General features: G+C 43.1%; 1 protein-coding gene and 1 long non-coding RNA gene across 9 annotated transcripts in view; one reads left to right on the top strand and one right to left on the bottom strand.

The window, feature by feature from the left end:
• DDR2 (discoidin domain receptor tyrosine kinase 2) overlaps positions 1 to 21,406 on the top strand; it is a 150,000-nt gene that overhangs the window by 86,177 nt on the left and 42,417 nt on the right. For all 6 annotated transcript variants that reach the window (XM_025420886.3, XM_025420883.3, XM_025420884.3 and 3 more), the window contains one exon: positions 2,131 to 2,239. In XM_025420886.3, the coding sequence (XP_025276671.1) occupies positions 2,176 to 2,239 (64 nt within the window). In that variant the 5' untranslated portion in view covers positions 2,131 to 2,175. The remainder of the gene's footprint in view (positions 1 to 2,130; positions 2,240 to 21,406) is intronic.
• LOC112643057 (uncharacterized) overlaps positions 1 to 21,406 on the bottom strand; it is a 71,019-nt gene that overhangs the window by 19,455 nt on the left and 30,158 nt on the right. The window contains exons 3-4 of one of the 3 annotated variants that reach the window (XR_004812717.2): positions 19,644 to 19,800; positions 9,279 to 15,415 (exon numbers count right to left, since the gene is read on the bottom strand). This is a non-coding gene — a long non-coding RNA (uncharacterized LOC112643057). Of the gene's footprint in view, positions 1 to 9,278; positions 15,416 to 19,643; positions 19,801 to 21,406 lie in introns of those variants that run through there. The other 2 variants (XR_004812716.2, XR_004812714.2) reach the window with 2 other exon arrangements.

Raw genomic sequence — 21,406 nt, 5'->3', positions numbered from 1 at the left:
TTTAGTCTTGTGTGTTTGATTAGTTTTGGCTCCATCCTCTCCAGGCATATGAATAACTGCTTTGGTGCTGTGGTTTGGTGTGTGTTTTTTCTTTTTTCTTTTTCTTTTTCTTTTTTACACCACTTTTTTTGAGGAGGGCAGATCAGAGTTCTACTGCCTAGAAAACATCATGGAAAGCTTCTGTTTCCTCAAACAGGGTCTTGGCTATGTTAGCACATTATTTACTCTCTCCCCATTATAGCCCATTATAATCCTACTAGCTTTCAAGAACCTGATCAAATCAGAGTTCTCCGTGAAGCCTTCTTTAATCACCCCAGCTGAACGGGATTTTGTCTTCCTTTATAATTATGTATTACAGGTTATTTATAACAGTGGATCCAGTGTTTGGTTGATGATTGGTGTTACCTGGAGGAAACTTTTGAAGAAAATTTTTATTCTAGAACAACTTTATATTTACAGAATCAATGCAAGGATAGTGCATGAAATTCCTGTTTATCCAATAGCCAGTGTGTCTCCTATTATTAACATCGTACATTAGTATAGGACCTTTGTCACAGTAAATGAACCAATGTTGATACGTTATTATTAACTAAAGTCTATACTTTATTCAGAAGTCCTCAGTTTTCTGCTGATGTCCTTTATCTGTTCCAGGATGGTCCTTCAGGGCACCACACTACCTGTAGTTATGACGTCTCCTAAGTCTCCCTTAGCTGTGACAGTTTCTTGGACTTTCTTGTCTTTGGTGATCTTGACAGTTTTGAGGATTACTCAATAGGGATTTTGGAAAATGTCCCTAAATTTGGATCCGTCTGATGGTTTTCTCATGATCAGACTGAAGTAATGAGTTTTTAGGAGGAAGACCACAGAGGCTAAGTACCATTCTCATCACATCATATCCAGGATATGTAGTATCAGTATGACTTATCAGTGGTGAGGCTAACCTCCATCACCTGGCTTGAGGTCGTGTTCATCAAGTTCCTCTGCTGAAAAGGTCCTTTCTCCATGTCCATACTGGGCTCTTTGGGAGAAAGTCACTGTGCGCAGTTCACCCTAAGGGGAGAGGTTATGTGTCAACTCTTTTAAGAGCTGAGTGTCTGCCTAAATTATTTAGAATTCTTCTGAATGGGAAATTTTTCTGTTCTCCCCATTTGTTTATTCAATCATTTATTTATATCAACACGGACTTGTAGATATTTATTTTATACCTTGAGTTATAATCCAATACTACTTTATTTATTTTGTCACTCAAGATGTTCCAGCTTTGGCCACTGGGAACTTTTTCAGTTGATTCCTGTGTCCCTTTGATACGTCCCCATCATTTTGGGGGGTGTATGCTTTCTTGATTTCTGTCACTAAAGGATTCTGTATGTGTCCTGCCCCAGACCTGGGATCAGCCACGTCTCCAGGGAACTTTGGTTCCTTTTTTTGAGGTATTGAAAACCAAGATGGGGGCACCAGGCTTACTTGCGGACATCATGGTGTCTGGCTTCCAGGCCCTCTTGGCCGACACAGCAAAGAGACCATGTGTGTATGCTAACCTGTATATATGCCTATATCTGTAAATGTTCCATATGTAACGTTATGTATCTCTATTAAACTGAATGTGAGTTCATACTCAGTGTCTCAACCCTAAGCCCTTACCACACAGGTCATTTGGGGGAATTTAAAAACACAGAATCCCAGGTACCTACCACTCCAGAGCCAGTAAAGTCAGGATCAATATTGACCTTAGATCTTTTGAAAGGCAAACACATTAACACCATGGAATGTTTTTCTTGGTTTAGTTTTGGAATCAATATCAAAATTATGAAAACTTCATAAACGTAGGTTTTGTTTTCTCACCATTTGCAATTTGGGTAGTTTTATATCTCAGTAAAAGTTTGTTGCCTGTCTAAAATTTTGCTAATTTTAATTCCACAGTCTAATAGAGTTTGGAAATTCCTACATGATGTGACTTTTGAGTGTCCCAATGGTTCTCAAAGTCTGTGATTTGAAGTCCCTGATATAGAAATAAAAACTCTAAGAACACAAATATAATCGTACAAGTCATATTCATTCATGTTGACAGTATTTATGTCACTCATTTCCTCTCCTCTTTCTTGTTTTCTCGAATTTTTTGGTGGGCTGCAGTCTCCAGTTCCAACACCATCTTGTGAGCTGAACTCCGTTCCCAGGATGCCCTTGATGCTGCTCCTGCTGCTGCCCATCTTGAGTTCTGCAAAAGCTCAGGTCAATCCAGGTAACACAGCCATTGCTCAGCCACATGCTGGAAGAGTCCATCAGTGTTCATCTTGGGAAAGACCCTGCCAAGGGTACCCAAAGGGTTCCTTCCTTCCTTCTCTTGCTTTCCCTTCCTTCTTTCCTTCCTTCCTTCCTTCCTTCTTTCCTTCCTTCCTTCCTTCCTTCCTTCCTTCCTTCCTTCCTTCCTTCCTTCCTTCCTTCTTTCTTTCCTTCTCTCTTTTTTTCTCTCTTTCTCTCTCTTTCCTGCTCCCTCCCTCTCCTTCCTTCCTTCCTTCCTTCCTTCCTTCCTTCCTTCCTTCCTTCCTTTCTTCCTTCCTTTCTCTTACTTTCATGATGAAACATGTCCAAAATAGAATCAGAAACTAATGTCCTGTGTCTGTATAACATCTTGACTATCACAAAAGAGTTCCTGATATAAAGTAGGGTGGAGGAAATGGGAATTAAAAAAAAAAAAGTGGAAGAAGCAGGCATTTGCTTCTGCATCTTCTAAGAAACAGAAGGAGAGAATTTTTAGATGCCATGCAGAACCTCTGCAGGTTGGATTTCCAGTTATTTTTCTCTGGTTCAGGTTTGTGTTTTACTTGGACGTCCTGTTGTGCCTTTGGGACCTTCGTCTTGTGGGCAGTCTTTCCTGCCGGGTGTGGCCATACTAAAAAATACATGTGTTAAGAGAAATCTTTTTAGTTTCCCTCATTTTTTAAAAGTTACATGTATATTTTACCTTTAAATTGAAGCATACGGTTTTATCCCTTGTCTATTACCCCAGCAGTGCCTCCTAACAACCTGTGTAGTGCTGGTAATTTAGTTTGGGCTTGGTTGAACTGTTGTTCTGATCTCTGGGTTCATGCACATATCCGGGAGTCAGCTGGTTATTGGTTCATCGGGGATGGTGTTGGCTCTGATGACCAGGCACCTTGGCTGTGCTCTCTTCCAGCAGACTAGTGTGGAGATCTTTTAGCAGAATTGCACAAGAGCAAAAGCAGAAGCAGAAATGCGCAGCATTTTGCAAGCTGATGCTTCAGTCACTGAAATCTCATTGTCCAAAGTGAGTGGCATGGCCAAGCCCAGCATCACAGTGGAATGGCATAAAGAGTTACCGGGGGGAAGGCTTGAATACAGGGAAGGGTGAAGGACAACAGTCAATTTTTCATGTCAACACATAAAAATATAGGAAGGTACCCATAGTCTAAGTGCTCAATGTGATGAATTTTGCAAACTGAATACATCCATCAGCAGGATCCAGATTACAAAACAGAGCTTCACCAGACTTGGAAGGCAGGCTCTCCTCATGCTCCTCTCCAGTTACTTCTTCCCACGCTCACCCCATGCTAAATGTTATCCTGCTTTCTAACAATATAGGTTAATTTTTGCCTGTTTTTGTACTTTATATAAGTGAAAGCAGATGATCCCTAAATACTCTTTTGTGTCTGGCTTTTTTCATTCATTGTGTTGTTTGTGACATTCATCCCTACTCTTACATGCAGTTGGCAACTGTTTGTTTTCATTGTTATATAATGTTACTTTGTTTGACTATTTTATTTATCCAGTCTACTGTGGATGGGAATTTGGATTGTTTCCAGTTTGCATTCATCAGGAACAAATCTGCTACAATCATTCTCATAAAGGTCTTTTGGTAGAACTATGTACTCAGCTTTTTGGGGTACACACCTAGAAGCGGAATTGCTGGGTTGTATGCTACATACAATATGGTTTTCTACATACTGCCAAAGGGTTTTCTAAAGGGATTTTTCCTAATTTTCCACTCCACGATAGTGTATGAGAGTTTTAGGTGCTCCATGATGTATTTGATTTTTGAGGACATTTTTATTTTGTCCTTTTCATGTAGCATGAGGGTAGTTGTGAAAATTCTCACCCTCTTCCCCTCACCAGAATCCCATCTCCACGGGATATTCTTCATACCTGAAAAGGAACTATAATCAAAACACCTTAAAACCAAAGATTTATTGGTTTAATAAACCCAGTGCCCTACAGCTTTCTTACAATGAGCTTAATTGGAACATCTCGGATCTGAACTCGGACTCACCGTTTTTTCATTTTTTCTCCTCTGAGTTCCTCTCATCTGGTTGAAGTGTGGTTGCCTCTTGTTATGTTTAACAAGCCCAGATTGGGTTTCAGAGGAAGAGTCACTATGTGTGCACAGTGGTCAAAGGTTTTGGTGCCAGGCACATCCACAGAGACTGGAATGACATCCACAGAGACTGGAATGACGTGTTTTAATGGGTAAAACCAGAGGAGCTGTCCCTCTGTGTGAGAGAACCCTGCTGGATCCCTGCAGCAGGAGCTATTGGAAGATAGCAAAGAGTTATCTTTAAATCTTTTCCCCCTATTCCTGCTGTCACCCATTTCTGTTGGATCTTTCTGCCAAGGAAAAAGAAATAAAGGTCTTGATTTGCAAAGATCTTTATAGGAACATAGAATATTTGAAATACATTAATGAACTAATCCTTCTCTCTACCGATTTTTCTATTCTACCAAGGTAAGCTGAAGGCAAACAATGGGATATTGTAATTCATGTTACAGGATTTGGTCACCAAGCTGAGGGGTCGTGGAGTCTTAGGGGATACACACTGATGAACATAGAGTAGATATATAATAAATGCATGCCTATGGATTTATGGGTGACTATTTAGAAGTCCTTATTGTTATCTATTGAGAGATGGAAATTCTTGGCCACTTATGTTTTCCCCATAGGTTGGCTGCATGGAATAACTAAATGGCATCTTGGATTTAAGTCAGGAGAACTGGCTTATAAACAGATCTTATATAGAGCCAATTGTAAAAATATCGACACATATTTTAATAGATTACTTGATATAAAATATTGGCTGACAAAAAGCAACTGGGCTAAGCACTAAACTTAATAATACTGAGTCTAAAATAAGCTCATTAATTTAAGTCCATTTTAGAGATTTCATCATGGCTGCTGGCGTCACCCCTCAGGGGATGCAGAGTAGTGCTAGTGCGATACAGGTAGTAGATCATGACATGAGACATGATGGCAGAGTGCTGCTGGCTCACTACTCTAAAACGCCAGAGCTTTGACAGTGGCAGTGAAGGGGTTAGTGGGGCAGGTGGTAGTGGTGGCATTTCCAGTAACGGCAGTGTTGAAGGTGGTGTTACCACTGGGGGCTGCGGTGTGGGCTCTGCAGGTCCACCCCGGAAATACTGACATGCAGGAGGATGCACACACAGTTCTAAAGTGTGGGCAGTGTGCTGAGTCATCTTCCAGTTGTAACAGTGCCCCAGGGACTGGGTCCTGAAGACTGTCGATTCAATGACGGAAGTCATTGGAAAAGGTCAAGGCAGTTTCCTCTGTCAAAATCATGGCTCAGGTGTGTCAGCTAGCGAGTGGTATCCCTGTCAAACAGTCATACCAACAATTTCTGAAAAACGTTCCTACAAATCAACAAATGACTTGGATATTATTAGAACAATCTGATGAATGATTTGCAATTCACACAGAACATAGTATTTAACTCACTCAGAAGATTATTTTGAGGAACAGCCTAGTTACAACCCTGGGTTGGTCTTAAATTAGTTGTGTGGCATTAAGCATGCCGTTGTACTTTTCTTCACACTTCCTTAATCCTTTCTCCTGTAGTGAGATGAAGTTGGACTACATGATCTCTGAGAGCCTTTCTGGCACAAACTTACTATGATTTTATGGTGTGGGAGCCTTACTGCCTATATTGGAATATATGGATGGGCTTTAGGCTTGGAAGTAGGGTTCCTGACCTTGAGTGGCTCTTTGTAAGAAAACCTGCTTGTCCCCAACTCCTGGTGCTTCTCAGACTCAGGAATCTAAAATCTGAGCTTCATTACAAGCTTGCCTTTGAGGTTAAGCACAAAGAAGATAGCTGATTAATTAAAAAAAAAAAAATGTACCCTAAAATGCCCCCTAGTGACAGATTGGGTACAGAATAGCTGCCCCAGCCTGACATGCAGGAGTTTCATAATACTAGAAGCCTTTTGTATGGCTTTTTTTTTTTTTTTTTTTTTTGTCTCTGGAGGTGGGTCCAAGAAGTCTTTCAGGAAGAAGGAATAGCATAAGCTGTTGCTGGAGGGAGGGAGAGGTTCACATGGGCTGCCTGGAGGAGGGTGAGTGAGGGACCCAAAGAGGCAGCTTTTCCATCCTCTTGCAGGTCTTTGGGTCAAGTTTCGCCTCCTTCTCAACTTGAGCTGGGCTACTGGACTCAACAGGAGAGCCTGGGAGTACCTCCAGGAGAAAGAGAAGTCTTTAGACTTCACAATGAAGCATAAGAACGCTCTGGGCTTTAGTATTTGTTTGATCAGCCAGCAAGGTCAGACTCCTCTAGGCTTCTCCCTCGATGGCCAGCCAGGGCCCAGAATCTCATGACTTTCTAGCTAAGAGGATGAATAAAAGTGACCTGATTACCCCGGACCCAAGCCCAGGGGTCTGAGGTCCTAAAGACTCACCAAACCAACCTGATAATTGCTGTCTGTGAGGAGCACAAGGGCAGTTGGTCCCACCCTCTGACTTGGCCTGTGATAACTGGTTTTACTTGGAAAAGGGAAAAACAGTTCTTTTTCCCTAACAGGCAACCCAGGCATTTAGGATCCATGGTATGGAGCCAGGGCAGGGCAGGGCAGGGCTGGGGCTTCCTTCCTGTTTCCATTTCACGCTTTCCCCTCATAGGAAGCAGGCAACTTACTAGTGATTCAGAGCCCTGGGGTGGGGGAGTCCTCTTTCGGTGTCTAGAATGTTCTTCTCTCAGGGCAGAGACAAAGACATGAAGGGGCTGGGATTTTGAGAGGAGGAATTCTTCTCCTATAGACTCCAGATTTGTTTTAGGTTCCTCACTGGGATTTTGTTATTTCCAGCATCAATCCTACCTTCCAGTAAGTTCTTCGGGTCTAGGCAAACTAGCATCCTAGGCCGTTTGTGTTGCAATGGACCTTAGTGATATTTAAGTCCCTCTTCCTCATTTGACAGATAAAGGAAGTGGTGTCAAAGGGGGTGAGTGATTCGTCCATGGGCACACATCTAGCTAATGGTAAAGCAGGAACTCATGGCGCTAGTCTCCTGGCCCTAAGTTCTTTCCACTAAAACCATCCAGCCCCACCAGGGAGTCAGTAAGGAAATGACTTTCTCCAATAATCATGTAATAGCTGGGCATCCTCATGGTTTCCTTTTGTGACTGCCAGTGTGCGTTGATGGGGATGAGGGGTCACTGGGGTTTGAGGGATGACCTGAGGCCAAGGAATAAGAGAAGACTAACAGGATCATACAGAGCTCGTTCTTGTAGCCTTGGTCTCGTTAGCACGCCCAGCAAGCTAGGCTGGCACTAGAAAGCCCCTTGGGACTGACTCACCCTCGCAAAGAAACCAAAGCACCAGAGATGCTCTGGTTCCTTTCTGCACAGAGTTGTCCTCTTGTCCTCACCCCTTTGTCTCCCACCAAAGCTGATACAAGTTAAGTTACTTACACACATTTCCAAATTGCAGAATCATTTTTGTTTCCTTGAGCTCTCCTTATTCATGTGCTCAGAGAGTGCGAGAGGGTTGGTGGGGGTCATGCAATGAGCCTGTGGTACTAGTTTCAGGTTTCTGAAACCAGATCTGAGGTGCTAGTGTTATGCGTATGTATATATGTTTGTGTGTGTGTGTGTGTGAGAGAGAGAGAGAGAGAGGGAGGGAGAGAGAGAGAGGGAGGGAGAGAGAGAGAGAGATTTTGCTTGCTTGCTTTATTCGGCTGAGGAGGGCCCTCAGAGGGAGATAAAAAATTCTGGGAAGGACCTCCCTGCTTGAATTTCTCTGAAGCAAGCAATGCCTGATGCAGCCCAGATTGGCTTTCTTGCTTGTGTGTGTGTGTGTGTGTGTGTGTGTGTGTGTGTTTGTTTGTCAAGTCTAGCCTGAGGGTGGCCTTTGGTATCCTTCCTGCCAGTAAAAGGATCTTTCTCTGGGGACAACAGAAGCTCATCTGCCCCTCAAACATCCCTGGTTGTGCCAAATAGGGAAAAAGAGAATGCAGAGTTCAAAGAAGGGCACCAACTAATATTCAATGAGCGCTTAATATATTCCTGGTGCTATTCTAAGTGGGTGTCAGCAAATTTAATCTTCACAATAATTTTATGAATTAGGTCATACTGTTATTCACAAAGGAGAAACTGAGTCCCAGGAACATTAGGTGACTCCCTCAAGATTACAGAGCTCGCGAGGTGGCGGAGGGAAGATGCGATCCACCTCCAGCAGCATATTCTTGACCTCTGTGCTCTAACTGCCGCTTGGAGTGTGAGACTCATAGGATGTTCATGTGCTACACAACCCGGGTCAGGTCCCCAGTGTCTTCCTGGTTGAAATACGGAAGGTATGAGAGTGAGCTGGACAGGAAGGAATTGGTTAGGCTAGATGAAAAGAAAAAAGGAGAGCATGTGAGCTTAAGGAAAGGCACAGAGCACAATAGGAAAGTAAGAGTGTGGAGATGTTTGTCATCGAGGGGTCATGAGGGCAAGAGGGAGGTTACGGTGGTACCAAAACCAGGAGCCACAGAACTTTGGGATCCTCGGTATGTGACAAATGCTTTCTGATCACAAGCTTTGTCTTCATCCGGTGATAACAAAACGCTATGCCATGTCCTTCCTCCCAGGATGCTCGTTCTTTCCACTGCCCCTTACAACAGTTAGATTTCTTATTTTATTTTTAAGTAAATTTATATCCCCTTCACCCATTTCTCCCACCCCTCTACCCCTGACCTCAGGCAACCACCGATCTCTTCTCTATGTCTGTGAGCTTGTTTTTCTTGTTGTTTTTTTTAGATTCCCCATTTAAGAGAGATCATAGAGTATTGACTCTGACTTATTCCACTTAGCATAATGCCCTCGGGTTTCATTCATGTTGTCACGAATGGCAGGATTTCCTTCTTTCTCATAATTAAGATTCTATTGTACAATATACCACAATTTCCTTATCCATTCATCCATTGATGGACGCTTTGGTTGTTTCCACATCTTGGCTCTTATAAATAATGCTGTGGTGAACATAGGGGTGGTGGTGCATATATCTTTTTGAATTAATGTTTTCATTTTTTTCAGATAAATATCAAAAAGTGAAATTGCTGGATCACATGGTAGTTCTATTTTTTTAAAAGGTTTTATTTATTAATTTGAGAGAGAGAGAGAGAGAAAGAGAATGAAAGCACAAGCAGGGGGAGAAACAGAGGGAGAGAGAGAGAAGCAGATTCCCCAGTGAGCAGGGAGCTGGATGCAGGGCTCCATCCCAGGACCCCGAGACCATGACCTGAGCTGAAGGCAGATGCCTAACTGACTGAGCCACCCAGAATGGTAGTTCTATTTTTAATGTTTTCAGGAAACTCCACACTGTTTTCCATAGAGGCTACACCAATTTACATTTGTACCAGTAGCGCATAAAGATTTATTTTTCTCCATATCCTCACCAACACTTGTTATTTCTTATCTCTTTGACAGTAGCCACTCCAAAAGGTGGGAGGTGAGATCTCATTGGGGTTTTGATTTGCATTCCCCTGATGATGCACAGATATTGGACATCTTTTCATTACTTGTTTGCCATCTGTATGTCTCCTTTGGAAAATGTCTATTTGGATCTTCTGCCTGTTTTTTAATTGGATTTTTGTTGTTGTTGTTGTTTTTGCTATTGAGTTGTACGAGTTCTTTATATATTTTGGATATTAATTCCTTACCAGATATACTATTTGCAAATATTTTTTCACCCATACAGCAGGTTGCCTTTTCATTTGTTGATGGTTTCCTTTGCTGTGCAGAAGCTTTTTAGTTTGATGTAGTCCCACTTATTTATTTTTGCTTTTGCTGCTTTTGCTTTTGGTATCAGATTAAAAAAAATGTTGCCAAGACACACATCAAGCAACTTACTGCCTATGTTTTCTTCTAGGAGTTCTATGATTTTAGTTTTATGTGCAAATCTTTAATTCATTTCGAGTTCATTTTTGTGCATAGTATAAGACAGTGGTCAAGTTTTATTCATTTGCATGTGGCTGCCCAGTTTTCCCACCACCATTTATTGAAGAGACAGTCCTTTCCCCATTGTATGTTCTTGGCTCCTTTGTTGTAAATTAACTGACCATGTATGTGTGGATTTATGTCCAGGTTCTCCGTTTTGTTTTTGTTTTTTTTAATGTCCAGGTTCTCTGTTTTGTTCCATTGATCTATATGTATGCTTTTATGCCAATACTGCACTGTTTTAATTACTACAGCTTTGTAAAGTATCTTGCAATTGGGGAGCATAATGCCTTCAGCTTTATTCTTTTTTTTCAGGATTGCTTTTGCTATTCAGATTCTTTGGTGGTTCCATACAAATTTTAGAATTATCTGTTTTTATCCGTTTGAAAAACAACCACTGGAATTTTGATTGAATCTATAGATTTCTTTGGAGAATATGGACATTTGAGCAATATTTATTCTTTCATCTATAAGCATGGAAGATATTTCTATTTATTTGTATCGTCTTTGATTTCTTTTATTAATGCTTTGTAGTTTTTGATATACAGGTCTTTCACCTGCTTGGTTAAGTGTATTTCTAGGTATTTTTATGCAATTTTATTTATTTATTTTTTTAATGCAATTTTAAATGGGATTATTTTCTTTATTTCTCTTTCTGATACTTCATTTTTAGTGTATAGAAATGCAACAGATTTTTGTGTATTGATTTTATATCCTATAACCAGGATGCAGGTTCCTTTTGCTATCATATTTTTTAAAGATTTTATTTATTTATTTGTTTACTTATTTAAGAGAGAGAGAGTGAGCATGAGCAGGGGAAAGAGAAGAGGGAGAGGATCTTCAGCAGATTCCCCAGTGAGCAAGGAGCCCGACACAGGGCTTGATCTCATGACCCTGAAATCATGACCTGAACCAAAATCAAGAGTTGGATGGTTAACCAACTGAGCCACCCAGGCACCCCTTGTATCATATTTCAACAAATCTGAGACCAACATATTCTAAGATGTAGACAGGCAGTAAGCCCTCCTGGGTCCTTGGTCCAGATTGTTCCCCAAATTGGTGGTTCTTCTTGACCCTGAGATAGTGTGGAGAGTGAGTGTTGACACACAGTGTGATGCCAATGTGGTTGGTGAATAGACCATGGCAATGGAAATCAAGAGACCTAGAGTCTGATTCCAGCTCTGTCACTATCTAGCTTTGTGACTTTAGGTAAAACTCTGTATACAACTTTACTCACTTATAAAATGGAGGGAATAAACTCCACTCTCTGCACTTCACACAGCTATTATAGGGGGTCCAAATGAGATATAAGGGAAGTTAATGGGCTTTGGAACATTACATGCAAATATTAAGGGTTGTGATTTGTTACTTTTGGAAGAAAAGGAAAATAAAATAAACCAAATACCATAAAACAATGGTTTCTATTTAGCAGATGATGGGGGAATAAAGAAAAAAAGAGTTCATTAGTGACCATTATGGTCCGTTGTGGTTTCCAAGAAAGACTCAAGTTACCTTTGGGAATTGGGGGCTTCTGACAATCCTGAACTCTGGCCATCCTGACTCCAAGGGGACACGGGGCCCTGTGCCCAGGCGAGCTTATCCACAGCAGTGTGTTTTTCTGAGGGAGAATACTGTGATTGTTGACTTAGCTTTTGGTCCTAGCCAACAGGACTCTGAAGAGCATGGATGTGGCAAGATTAGGCCTCCCAGAACTTTTCGTGGTTTGGATGCATACACAGTAAAGTAAAGTAAAAGTTAAGACATTCAAAACAGTGAGGTTTTGGGGGAAGGGGTGTAAGTAGGAGGTGATGAGTTGTTAAAAAATATGCAACATTTCCCCCCCCTGCTTCACTGATGTTTATGACTTTGGTCTTTGTCTTGTTTGGTGTGGCAGTGATCTCTTGCATAGTCACGACCAACACCTATCACAGTACTTGGCTTATATAGGCAATCAGTAAGTGCTTGAGGAATGAGGAGAAGGCGGGAAGGAAGGGAGCCAAGGGGCACCAGGCTTCTCTATTTTTCTGCAAAAAAAAGCATCTAAATTCTGCCATTTGAGACTTGATCTCACAAAGATGTTAGGAACCCCGAGGGGGAGTTCATAAGAGTATCATCCCTTTGAATGATGGGGATGCCAAGTACAGAGGGAGTGAGCCAGAAGGAGGACGGGGACTCTGCAGCCCTCTAGCTGCAGCTGCTTGTGTGAAGTGTCAGGCGTCCAGCCTCCTGGTGTCTGAGGGCCCAGAGAGCTCTAGCCCTGGGCAGAGGCAGAGCAACCTCTGTGCTTTTTCTCAAATGCCTAAAGTCTCCTTGCTTTGGCCCTATCAGCAGAGCATTTTAGAGGTTGTAAATAGAGGGAAACATGCTTAAATTTACCCAGCTATGTACCCAAAAGCTCTGACTTTTGGCACGATAGGGACGGAATTCAGATTCAACCTTTGGGGTGCCATAGCCTCTATTCAAGATATCAGGCCAAACAACAAAGTGCATTTTCTGTGTACCAGCATGGCTAGCTTAAGAAATGATTCATCCTGGCACAGGGGGAGCCCTGGCTATGGGGGTGGGGCAAATCCACCTTGGGAAAGCTATAATTTTAGTTTGTTTGCTTTTAGTAGGTTGGACCAATATTTAGGACATTGTTGGAGCCTTTCTTATTGAGAAACTTGCTCAACAGTGATAGATAGCTATGCATTTGGCAAATGTGCTCAGCAAGAAAAATGCTGCTGGCTGGAGGGATCCCTGGTCTCCCTCAAGAGCTCTGGGGTTTTGCCCCCGAGTGATGCTCTGTCTGTGCAAAGCCCAGAGTCCGCCTCCTGCTCCTGCTCCAGAATTGAGGACTGGCTAAACGCGGCTGCAGGAGTTCTATCACCTCTCAGATTCTCCCTTCTGTGAAGCGCTAGTCCCCTTTCCTCACAACCTCTTTGGAGAAACATCTGTTTGGATATTCTGACCATTTTTAACCTTTTTATTTATTTTTTTAAACATCAGGCAGCAATCAGATGCTTACAAAGAGATGCTTTATGAATTTTATCTAGCTCTTCCAGATATTCTCAGGGAGAGCACTGGTTACTGCAAGCTACTCCATCTCACCTGGAAGCAGGACTAAAAAGTTGACTCTTATTGCCATCCTGATTCACGTTAACTGGTTATGGTGTGCTTTTTGAGTTGGTTAGTGGGAAACTTGGAGCCAGATTTGAGGCCCATCACCAGCAGAGGGCTAGATCCAAATGTAATATATTTCTGACATTAATCTTAGCTCTCCAGTTCATCTTATTGTCCCTATTCTCTTTCCCCTTAGCATACATACCTTCATTTGTTTGTTTATTATCTCACACAATCTTGGAAGCCAATTCCAATCTTTGTTGTAATGAGTCAGAGTAAAATAGCTTAAAAAAATATATATATATATAACATCTAACCTCTGTTATTACTGCTCTAAGTGTTACTCTGCTTTAAACCTTATGAAGTACCTGATGTATGTTAACCCCTCTTTCCTTGCATGTAGCATTCCCATAAGCAAATACTAGGATTACCATTAAGCCGAGAGCTGAAAGGTAAGTAACCTTCCCCAGGCCATAAAACCTCTGAATTGCTCAATAAAGAGTGAACATGTAATAGTTAAAACAAGTAATCCCTTCTTCCTCCTTCCAAACGTCATTTCTGGAGCTCTGTAATACTTCATGAAGTATGCTAAATCCTGCATATTCACTATATGAAGTCTCTGTAACAACCCTTTGGGCAATATTTTGAAAGACGAGGAGATTCAGGTTTAGAGAGGTTTAGGAACTTGTCTTGGAGTCGCATAATTTGGAAGTGGCAGATCTAGTTTTAAGCTTCCAAACCAAAAAAAAAAAAAAAAAAAAAAGAAAGAAAGAAAGCTTCCAAACCCTGCTTTTTTCTTCTCTTTTCAATTCCTGACCTTCATGGCGACCTAGCTGTCCCCTCAACGTGCCTCTTTGTTAGAGGGAAGGACACACCATTTCACCGTGAAGCCGTCACTGATGTTGTGAGCCAGGAGGAAGACTGTATCCTGGCTGGCCCTCACTTTACTACCCTGGAATCCCATTCAGCCTGGGGACCCCTCTTCTGGAGCTCTGCAGCAATGGTTTCCGGGAAGTATTTGGGCTTCTAGGAAAGCTGCAATTCTAAAGGGCTAATCCCAAGGGGGATTTCGACTTGGGGCAAAGGGGTCCTGGCAAAATAGACCCGTGTACGTAGAGGAGCCCAAGTAATCTTCCTTGGCTCTTAGCAGGATCCCATTGTGCAGATATTTACCTGAATAGCGAACCAGTTTGAAGCAGCCTCCCATGTGGGGTTTGCGGGGAGCAGGGACCCAAGCAACAGCTTCTTTAATGAGATCATCTTATCCTTTCTGGAACTGGAAGAAATCCATCATGGTAGCCAGGGGTTGAAGAAAGAGTAACCAGGGATCAGGAGACCTGAATTTCAGTCCTAATTACACTCGTCAGCAGTGCATCCCTAAGTAACTCAGTTTGCTTCTGGGGGGCTCTGAGGTTCTGATATTTAATACAGAGTCATTGGAGGCATTGGTTCCTGAAGCCCCTTTCTGGCTCTAAAGTCTATGATTGCAGATGTTCTTTTAGACCATAGATCGTCTTGGGCCCCCTGGTTGACCCCAATAGCCCCACTCTTGATCAGTCTTGTCTTACTTGCACCCAGCAAGGCCCAGGTGTCAGTGCTCCATGCCCCTGGCCTCACATGTGCCATGTGTGTGTTTTCCTGGAAGCTGCATATAGGACACTCATTGACAGGTCAGCCTGTGGTCTGGAGCTAGCAGTGAGATGGTAAACATCATGGAACAAGCAGCCCTTTCAGGCTCTCAACCTTGGCAGCACGGCATGAAAATAATTCTTGGGAAGCTGGGGCCCTAGTGGCAGCTGCTTCTCCTCAGCCTGCCTGCCAGGCCCTAACGGAGCTCAGGACGGATCGAGCTCTCCCTGGGCATGCGGCAGCCGGCACTGGTACTTTTCCATTCTGGGAAACTGGAAAGGGAATTGGCTTCTCTGTCCAGGAGATCGGCGGGTAGCGGAAGTGTCAAGAACCACCAAGACAGCTCAGCAGGCAGATTCAGGACACACTTCTTTGCTGCCGGGTCTCTTGCTTTTCTTGCCTGTTCTCTGCCTTTTCATGCTTCCTTATCTTTCATGATGCGGAGTTCAGAGACAGATGGATGGAATCTGATAAAAAAAAAAAATGAAGTGGGCTTGGGGGGAAAGCAAAGGGGGCCTGACATTTAGGACTTGGCACTCTGAGCCTTTGCTATTGGCTGAGATCCCTTCCACAGAAGGAGTTTACCAAAAATAGGCATAGTCAATAGGAAAACCACAGTGGTACTGCTGAGAAGTGCCACGTTGGTTGCCCTGGGCCAAGGCTTATCCTGGTTCCAAAGACCCACTAGGATGAGAAAGGCCATCCAAGATCAGCTTGTCTATTTTCCTGTGCCCTTTCTCTGAGGCCCCTGGGAATACTGATTCACCAAGAAACTTTGCCTAATGGCTGCTTCTCTGGCTCTTATCTCTGGATTCCCCATCCTTATTCCTATATTCTTTGATCCCAGCACCTAGACCTCCAGACCCACCCCCATTGTCTGGAAAAGGTTTGTAATACCTGCGGGCTGAGAGCTTGGCTCTGGCTTTGAGCTGGGGACCCTCATCAAGGCATACAGTGTGATTCCCAGCTGTTTTCCCATCTCCTGTGCCTCTCATCACCAGAGCTTGGAGATCCCTCCTTAGCACAGCTTGTTGAACAGTTACCCAGTATCCATTGACTAATATTCATGCCAGAGCTTTTCTTCCTTTCATGCAAATGCCCCCCAAGCCCTTGAAAGGCATCCCTGCTGCTCACCATCATTTGGAGATGGTTGAGAAATGAATCATTTCTGGAGACGTGAATCAGTCACAGCACCTACCCTCAAGAGTTCAGCGCTCCATTCACTCAGCCTTGCATCCATCCATCCATCCATCCATCTCTCCATCCCTCTACTCTCTTGCTTACTTATTTATTTGCCAGGTGTATATTGAGCATCTAATGGGCACTATGTGTTGCCAGGTGTGTATTGAGCATCTAATGGGCACTATGTGTTGGCAGTGGCTGAGAGGGGGAAAAGAAAGAGTCTGACGTGATTACTATTCTCAAAATTGCTTATAATTTCAGTAAGGAGGTAAACAAGTACAAGGGAACTAGAAAATCTGGTGAAGGTTGTTACCTAAAAGCACTTGCCACCCACCTCTTTTATCTCCTTGTCATATTTTAGGGTTTAGGGTTTTTCCGTAGCTTTTATTGTCTAAAATAGTAACAACTGCATAATAGCTATTGTCAAATAGACAGTTTGATCGCCCATTTGATTATTGCAAATCTCTTGCCTTTTGTTCCTCTCCTCTACCAAAATGTAAGATCCATGGGCTAAGTCACTTTGTCTATCCTGTACACCTTGGACCTTCAAAGCAGGAACTTATTTTAGATAAATTCATGGATGTTAAATAAACTAACATTAACATTAAATACATACAGTTGTTAAATAAATACATGAACAAAAAGATGGGTTACAAGAGATACGTAATGACCATCAATTACAAGAAAGTCTTATAGGTCTGGTCAAACATCATTAGTCAAGGCTACCCTTGTCTGATTTCCCAGATCTTTGTTTTTAAGCCTCATAATTATGAACAACAGAAAACTCTTCTTTTGTCACTTTTTAAACAGATATTTACTGAGCCTTCAGTTAATGCCAGACACCCTACTAGAAATTAGGGAAGCAACAGAGAGGCTCCCTGGCCATATGACACTGTTTAGTGGAGAGACTAAAACCAAACAAATAATTATTTGTATTACAAGTATGAAGAACACTAAAAAGGGAACCAGTGCATTATAAGAACATGTAACAGGGGCATGCCCCTGGGTGGCTCAATGGTTGAGCGTCTGCCTTTGGCTCAGGTTGTGATCTCAGGATCCTGGGATCGAGTCCCGCATCAGGCTCCCTGTAGGGAACCTGCTTCTCCCTCTGCCTGTGTCTCTGTCTCTCTCTTGTGTCTCTCATGAATTAATAAATAAAAATCTTAAAAAAAAAAGAGCATGTAACAGAGATTCCTAATTTCCCCCGAAGGCTCAGAGGAGTTCCCTGAGAGCTGGGGGATGAGCAAAAGTCAGCAGGTAAGGAAGGGGAAGGAAGGAACATTCCAGGTAAAGGGAACATGACCTACAGAGGTTAGAAGGTACTCTGCATTGATGAAGTTGAGATGAGACCCAGTGTGCTGGGACACAGATTGTGTAGATGTGCTGATAGCCTAAGGTGAGGCTGGAGAGGTAGGCTGAGGCCCAAGCCCTCAGACCACACAGGCCACACTGTCCCGGGCAGTCTGAAAAGCTGGTTCATGTCAAAATAAGGTTTTAGGAAGCCCGCGTGGGCTGCTGTGTGGAGAAGAGTTGGTGGAAGAACCAGAAAGAGAGCCAGAAGGCATTATTGTAGTTCAGTTGTGAGGTGGCGGAGGTTGGGCCCTGTATGGGAGGCGAGGAGAAGGACAGAGATGGCTGGACTCAAGAAATCGGCAGTAAGTAGGGGTTGTAGGATTTGCTAATGGACTGGATGACTGACTCCCAAAAGACAGGTTTACCTCTCACTCCTCAACTGCCTCCTAGCAGGAATAAACATGTCACCTGTCATTCCTGACCTGTCCTGGTCCCCAGGCAGAGGTCTAGGGCCACATCTACCATGGATCAGGGAGGCCTTCCAGGTCTCATCGTGGTGTTGCCACTGCTGTCCATACGTGGTTGGCTTACACCCTTTTGTGTGAGGGAAGGGCTGGAGGGGAAGAGGAGGGAATCACTGACACAGGTAGATTTTTTTTTTTAATATATGGAGAACTGAAGTCTCCTTTCATCCCCTAGTTATTCCAGTTATGAAACTGGGGCTGCATCAGTGTCACCTGGAGGGCTGGTGACCACGTAGTTGGCTGGGCTCCACACGCAGAGTGATTCAGTAGATCAGAGGTGGGGACTGAGGATCTGCATTGGTATCAAGTTCCCCAGTGGTGGGGATGCTGCTAGTCCCCGAGTGCACTGTGAGGATTGCAGCCCTTACACAGGAATAGATCAGGGGAGCAAAGAGCCTCAGCAGGGGAACTGGTGCTCCTCTGACACCAAGCAGAGTATCCTAGGTGGGATCTCTCTCCCTCTCTTTCTCTCCCTTTCTTTGTTAAATATGGAAAGGTTCAGTCAGAGCATAACATAGACAGGATTCCTGAGCCCAGGAGATATGGACATGTTTCATAACAGCGGCTCAGCTGCAGCACTCTGTTAAAACTTCCTGGTTGCAGTTCCCAGGATAAGCAGTGCCTTGGTGGAGAAGTTATTTGCAACATTATCATGACTCACCCCATGCGACCCTCTTTCCCATTTCTGGTTTACTTTAGATGTTCTGAGAAACAGAAGTTCTCATTACACTTGTGGCCCAATGACTAGAGATGCACGATAGCCAGGAATGAAAGCCCAGTGGGACTGTGAGTGTGGATGTCTCTGGACTTCGGAATGGCCCCAGAGAATCATCATGTGTCCAGGCTGGAAGGGACCTGGGAGCGGTGCTTCCCAAGCCTGGCTGTACAGCAGAATCACCTGGGAAATCTTTTAAATATGCAGGTTCCTGGGCACAGTTTCAGATCTCCCAAAGAAAAGCCTCTAAGATGGGGCTTACAACCATATGTTCTACAATCTTCCTAAGCAATTCTAAAGCAGTCATCCATGGACTGGCTTTTGGGAACCCTTGCCTTGGAAAACATCTAATCTAGCTCCCTCACTTTTTGCACAAGAAAACTGAGACCCAGAAGGGATGTGACCTTTGCTCGGATACCAGAGTGGATTTGAAATCTCTTTATTTTCAGAGGTTGTGTAGCCAAGAGGGCAGTCTTTCAAATCAGATTCTAAAGTGACTTAGTATTTAGTCAATGGATGGCTTTGGGCATTTAAAAAAAAAATCATGTATTTATTTTGAGAGAGAGAGAGAGAGAGAGAGAGAGAGAGAGAGAGCATGAGCAGGAGGGCCAGAGGGAGAAGGAGAGAGAATTCTAAGCAGACTCCTGTGCTCAACATAGAGCCTGACATGAGGCTTAACTTAATAGTTACTCAATGAACGGCCTTGGGCAGTCGTCGTCTTCTTCTTCTTCTTCTTCTTCTTCTTCTTCTTCTTCAGATTTCTTTATTTATTTTTAGAGAGAGGGAGAGAGAGAACAAGAGCAGGAGGGACAGAGGGAGAAGGAGAGAGAATTCCAAGCAGACTCTGAGCTCAGCTTGAGCCTGACATGGGCTTTGATCTTATGATCCTGAGATCACAACCTGAGCCAAAACCAAAAGTTGGTCTTTTAACTGACAGCACCAGCCATGCACCCCTCCTTGGGTGGTTATTTAAACTCTTACCTATGGAGAAGTGATTCGTGAGAAATATGAAGAAATGAGAGAAAACACCACATTGTCCGACACTTGACAACTACTTCTGAATGGATGCTATGGTTACTGTACTTCATCAAAGTTAAGACTCTGCTGACTCTACCATGTGTCATTACTTTGTGTAACTCTAAGAAGAAAAAAAAAAAAAAACCCAGACAGTTAAGCTATGATTCACCATTTGCTTGTAAGCTGCATTCAGATTTCAGATCTGTTAACGTGTGAAAATTAATAGGAAATATGGTCTTTCACTCCTCTTTCCTCAGCCTGCACAGATTACTACTATTACTAAATTAATTACTTCAATGTCTAAAGAAGCATACTTAATGTGCTTGAGGAACACCAAGGAGATCAGGGTGGCCAGATGGGGGAGTGTGCTGGATGGGGGTCCAGAGACCAACTCCACAGGTCCCTGGAGACCACTCGTGGGTTTTAATATCATTATGAGTGAGGTGGGAGATTCCTGAAGGGCAATGAGCAGAAGAGTTACAGGGTCTGACTTACATTTTTCTAGATACATGGGGCAAGGTGGACCAAGGAAGTCCAGGTAGGAGGTGCTTGTTCTATTCCTGGCGAATAGGAGGCAGTGGATTGGCCTAGAATGGTAACAGCATAAGTGGGAAGTAGATGGGTTACGGGAATTTTTTAGGGTGGCTTACAGGATTTCTTATCAGCTGATGGGGTGGATATGGAGTAAGAAAGGAGTCAAGGGTGGCCTCAAGATTTTTGGCTTAAGTAATGGGAAGAATGGAATTTGTTGAAATGGAACAGTCTAGGGGGTAAGATTTGCAGGGAGACATTATTTTACTCAACTTTATTTTTACTCCTAATTGATACCTAGTTCTTTTCTCAGTATTTTTGAGCACCTGTTGTCTCCCTAGATAGGCACTGAGAAATAAAATGGAATAAGATACAACCCCCCCCTTCCCCCTGTTTTTTCCCTCTAAAAAGTTTGCCATCTGAGGGGAGATAGGACTTCCCACACAATTATATGAGAAAGCACTATGTACCTAAGGCTATAAAACAGACACCAAAAATGTCAGAAATCAGAGGAAAGAGAATTTACCAAAATTGGTCCTATTCTTATTCAAAAATGCTTGCTTTGGAGGCATCCAGGTTCATTACATTGCAAAGCGACAATGCTGGATAGTAACTTAAGCTAGTTTTTCCACTTCATGTGTGCCACCTCCTTGTACCTGAAACAACCAAGAAGACTCTTTTCTCAACTTCCTGTTCCCTTTCCGTGAAACATCCCGCCCTCTAAGAGTCACTTGGCTCACTGGCTTCCTTCACTCAGGTCTCTGCTCACAGTCCCCTTATCTGAGCAGCCTTTCTTATCACTTTGCAGGAAAAAGCACCTATTACCTTTCCACACTTAACTTTCTTCACACCATTTACCATCTTCTCTCGTCTTATGTATTTATTTGCCTATTGTCTGTTTCCCCTCACTAGGATGTAGACTCTGACAAAAGGCACTTTGTTTTGTTTATGGCTGTATTCCCATAGTGCTCCAAAATAAAATAAAATAAAATAAAATCACAGAATGAATGAATGAATACAAATAGGAACTTAAAAACCCTATGAATCTGGAAAGCCATGAGCAAACAGTAGATTATTGTGTTGGGGATGGAGATAGGTCTGGATCCACGAACAAAGCTTTGGTTTCAGAAGCGAGGGAAGGGGCCAGAGGCCAACTCTCTTACTAAATCTGCAAGGCTCCTGCCTCAGCCTGGCAT

This window comes from Canis lupus, chromosome 38 (assembly GCF_003254725.2).
Source record: "Canis lupus dingo isolate Sandy chromosome 38, ASM325472v2, whole genome shotgun sequence".
In the NCBI taxonomy this organism is placed as follows: domain Eukaryota; kingdom Metazoa; phylum Chordata; class Mammalia; order Carnivora; family Canidae; genus Canis; species Canis lupus.
The sequence above is the reverse complement of the archived record's forward strand: the minus strand, read 5'-3'. Positions and strand labels throughout refer to the sequence as shown.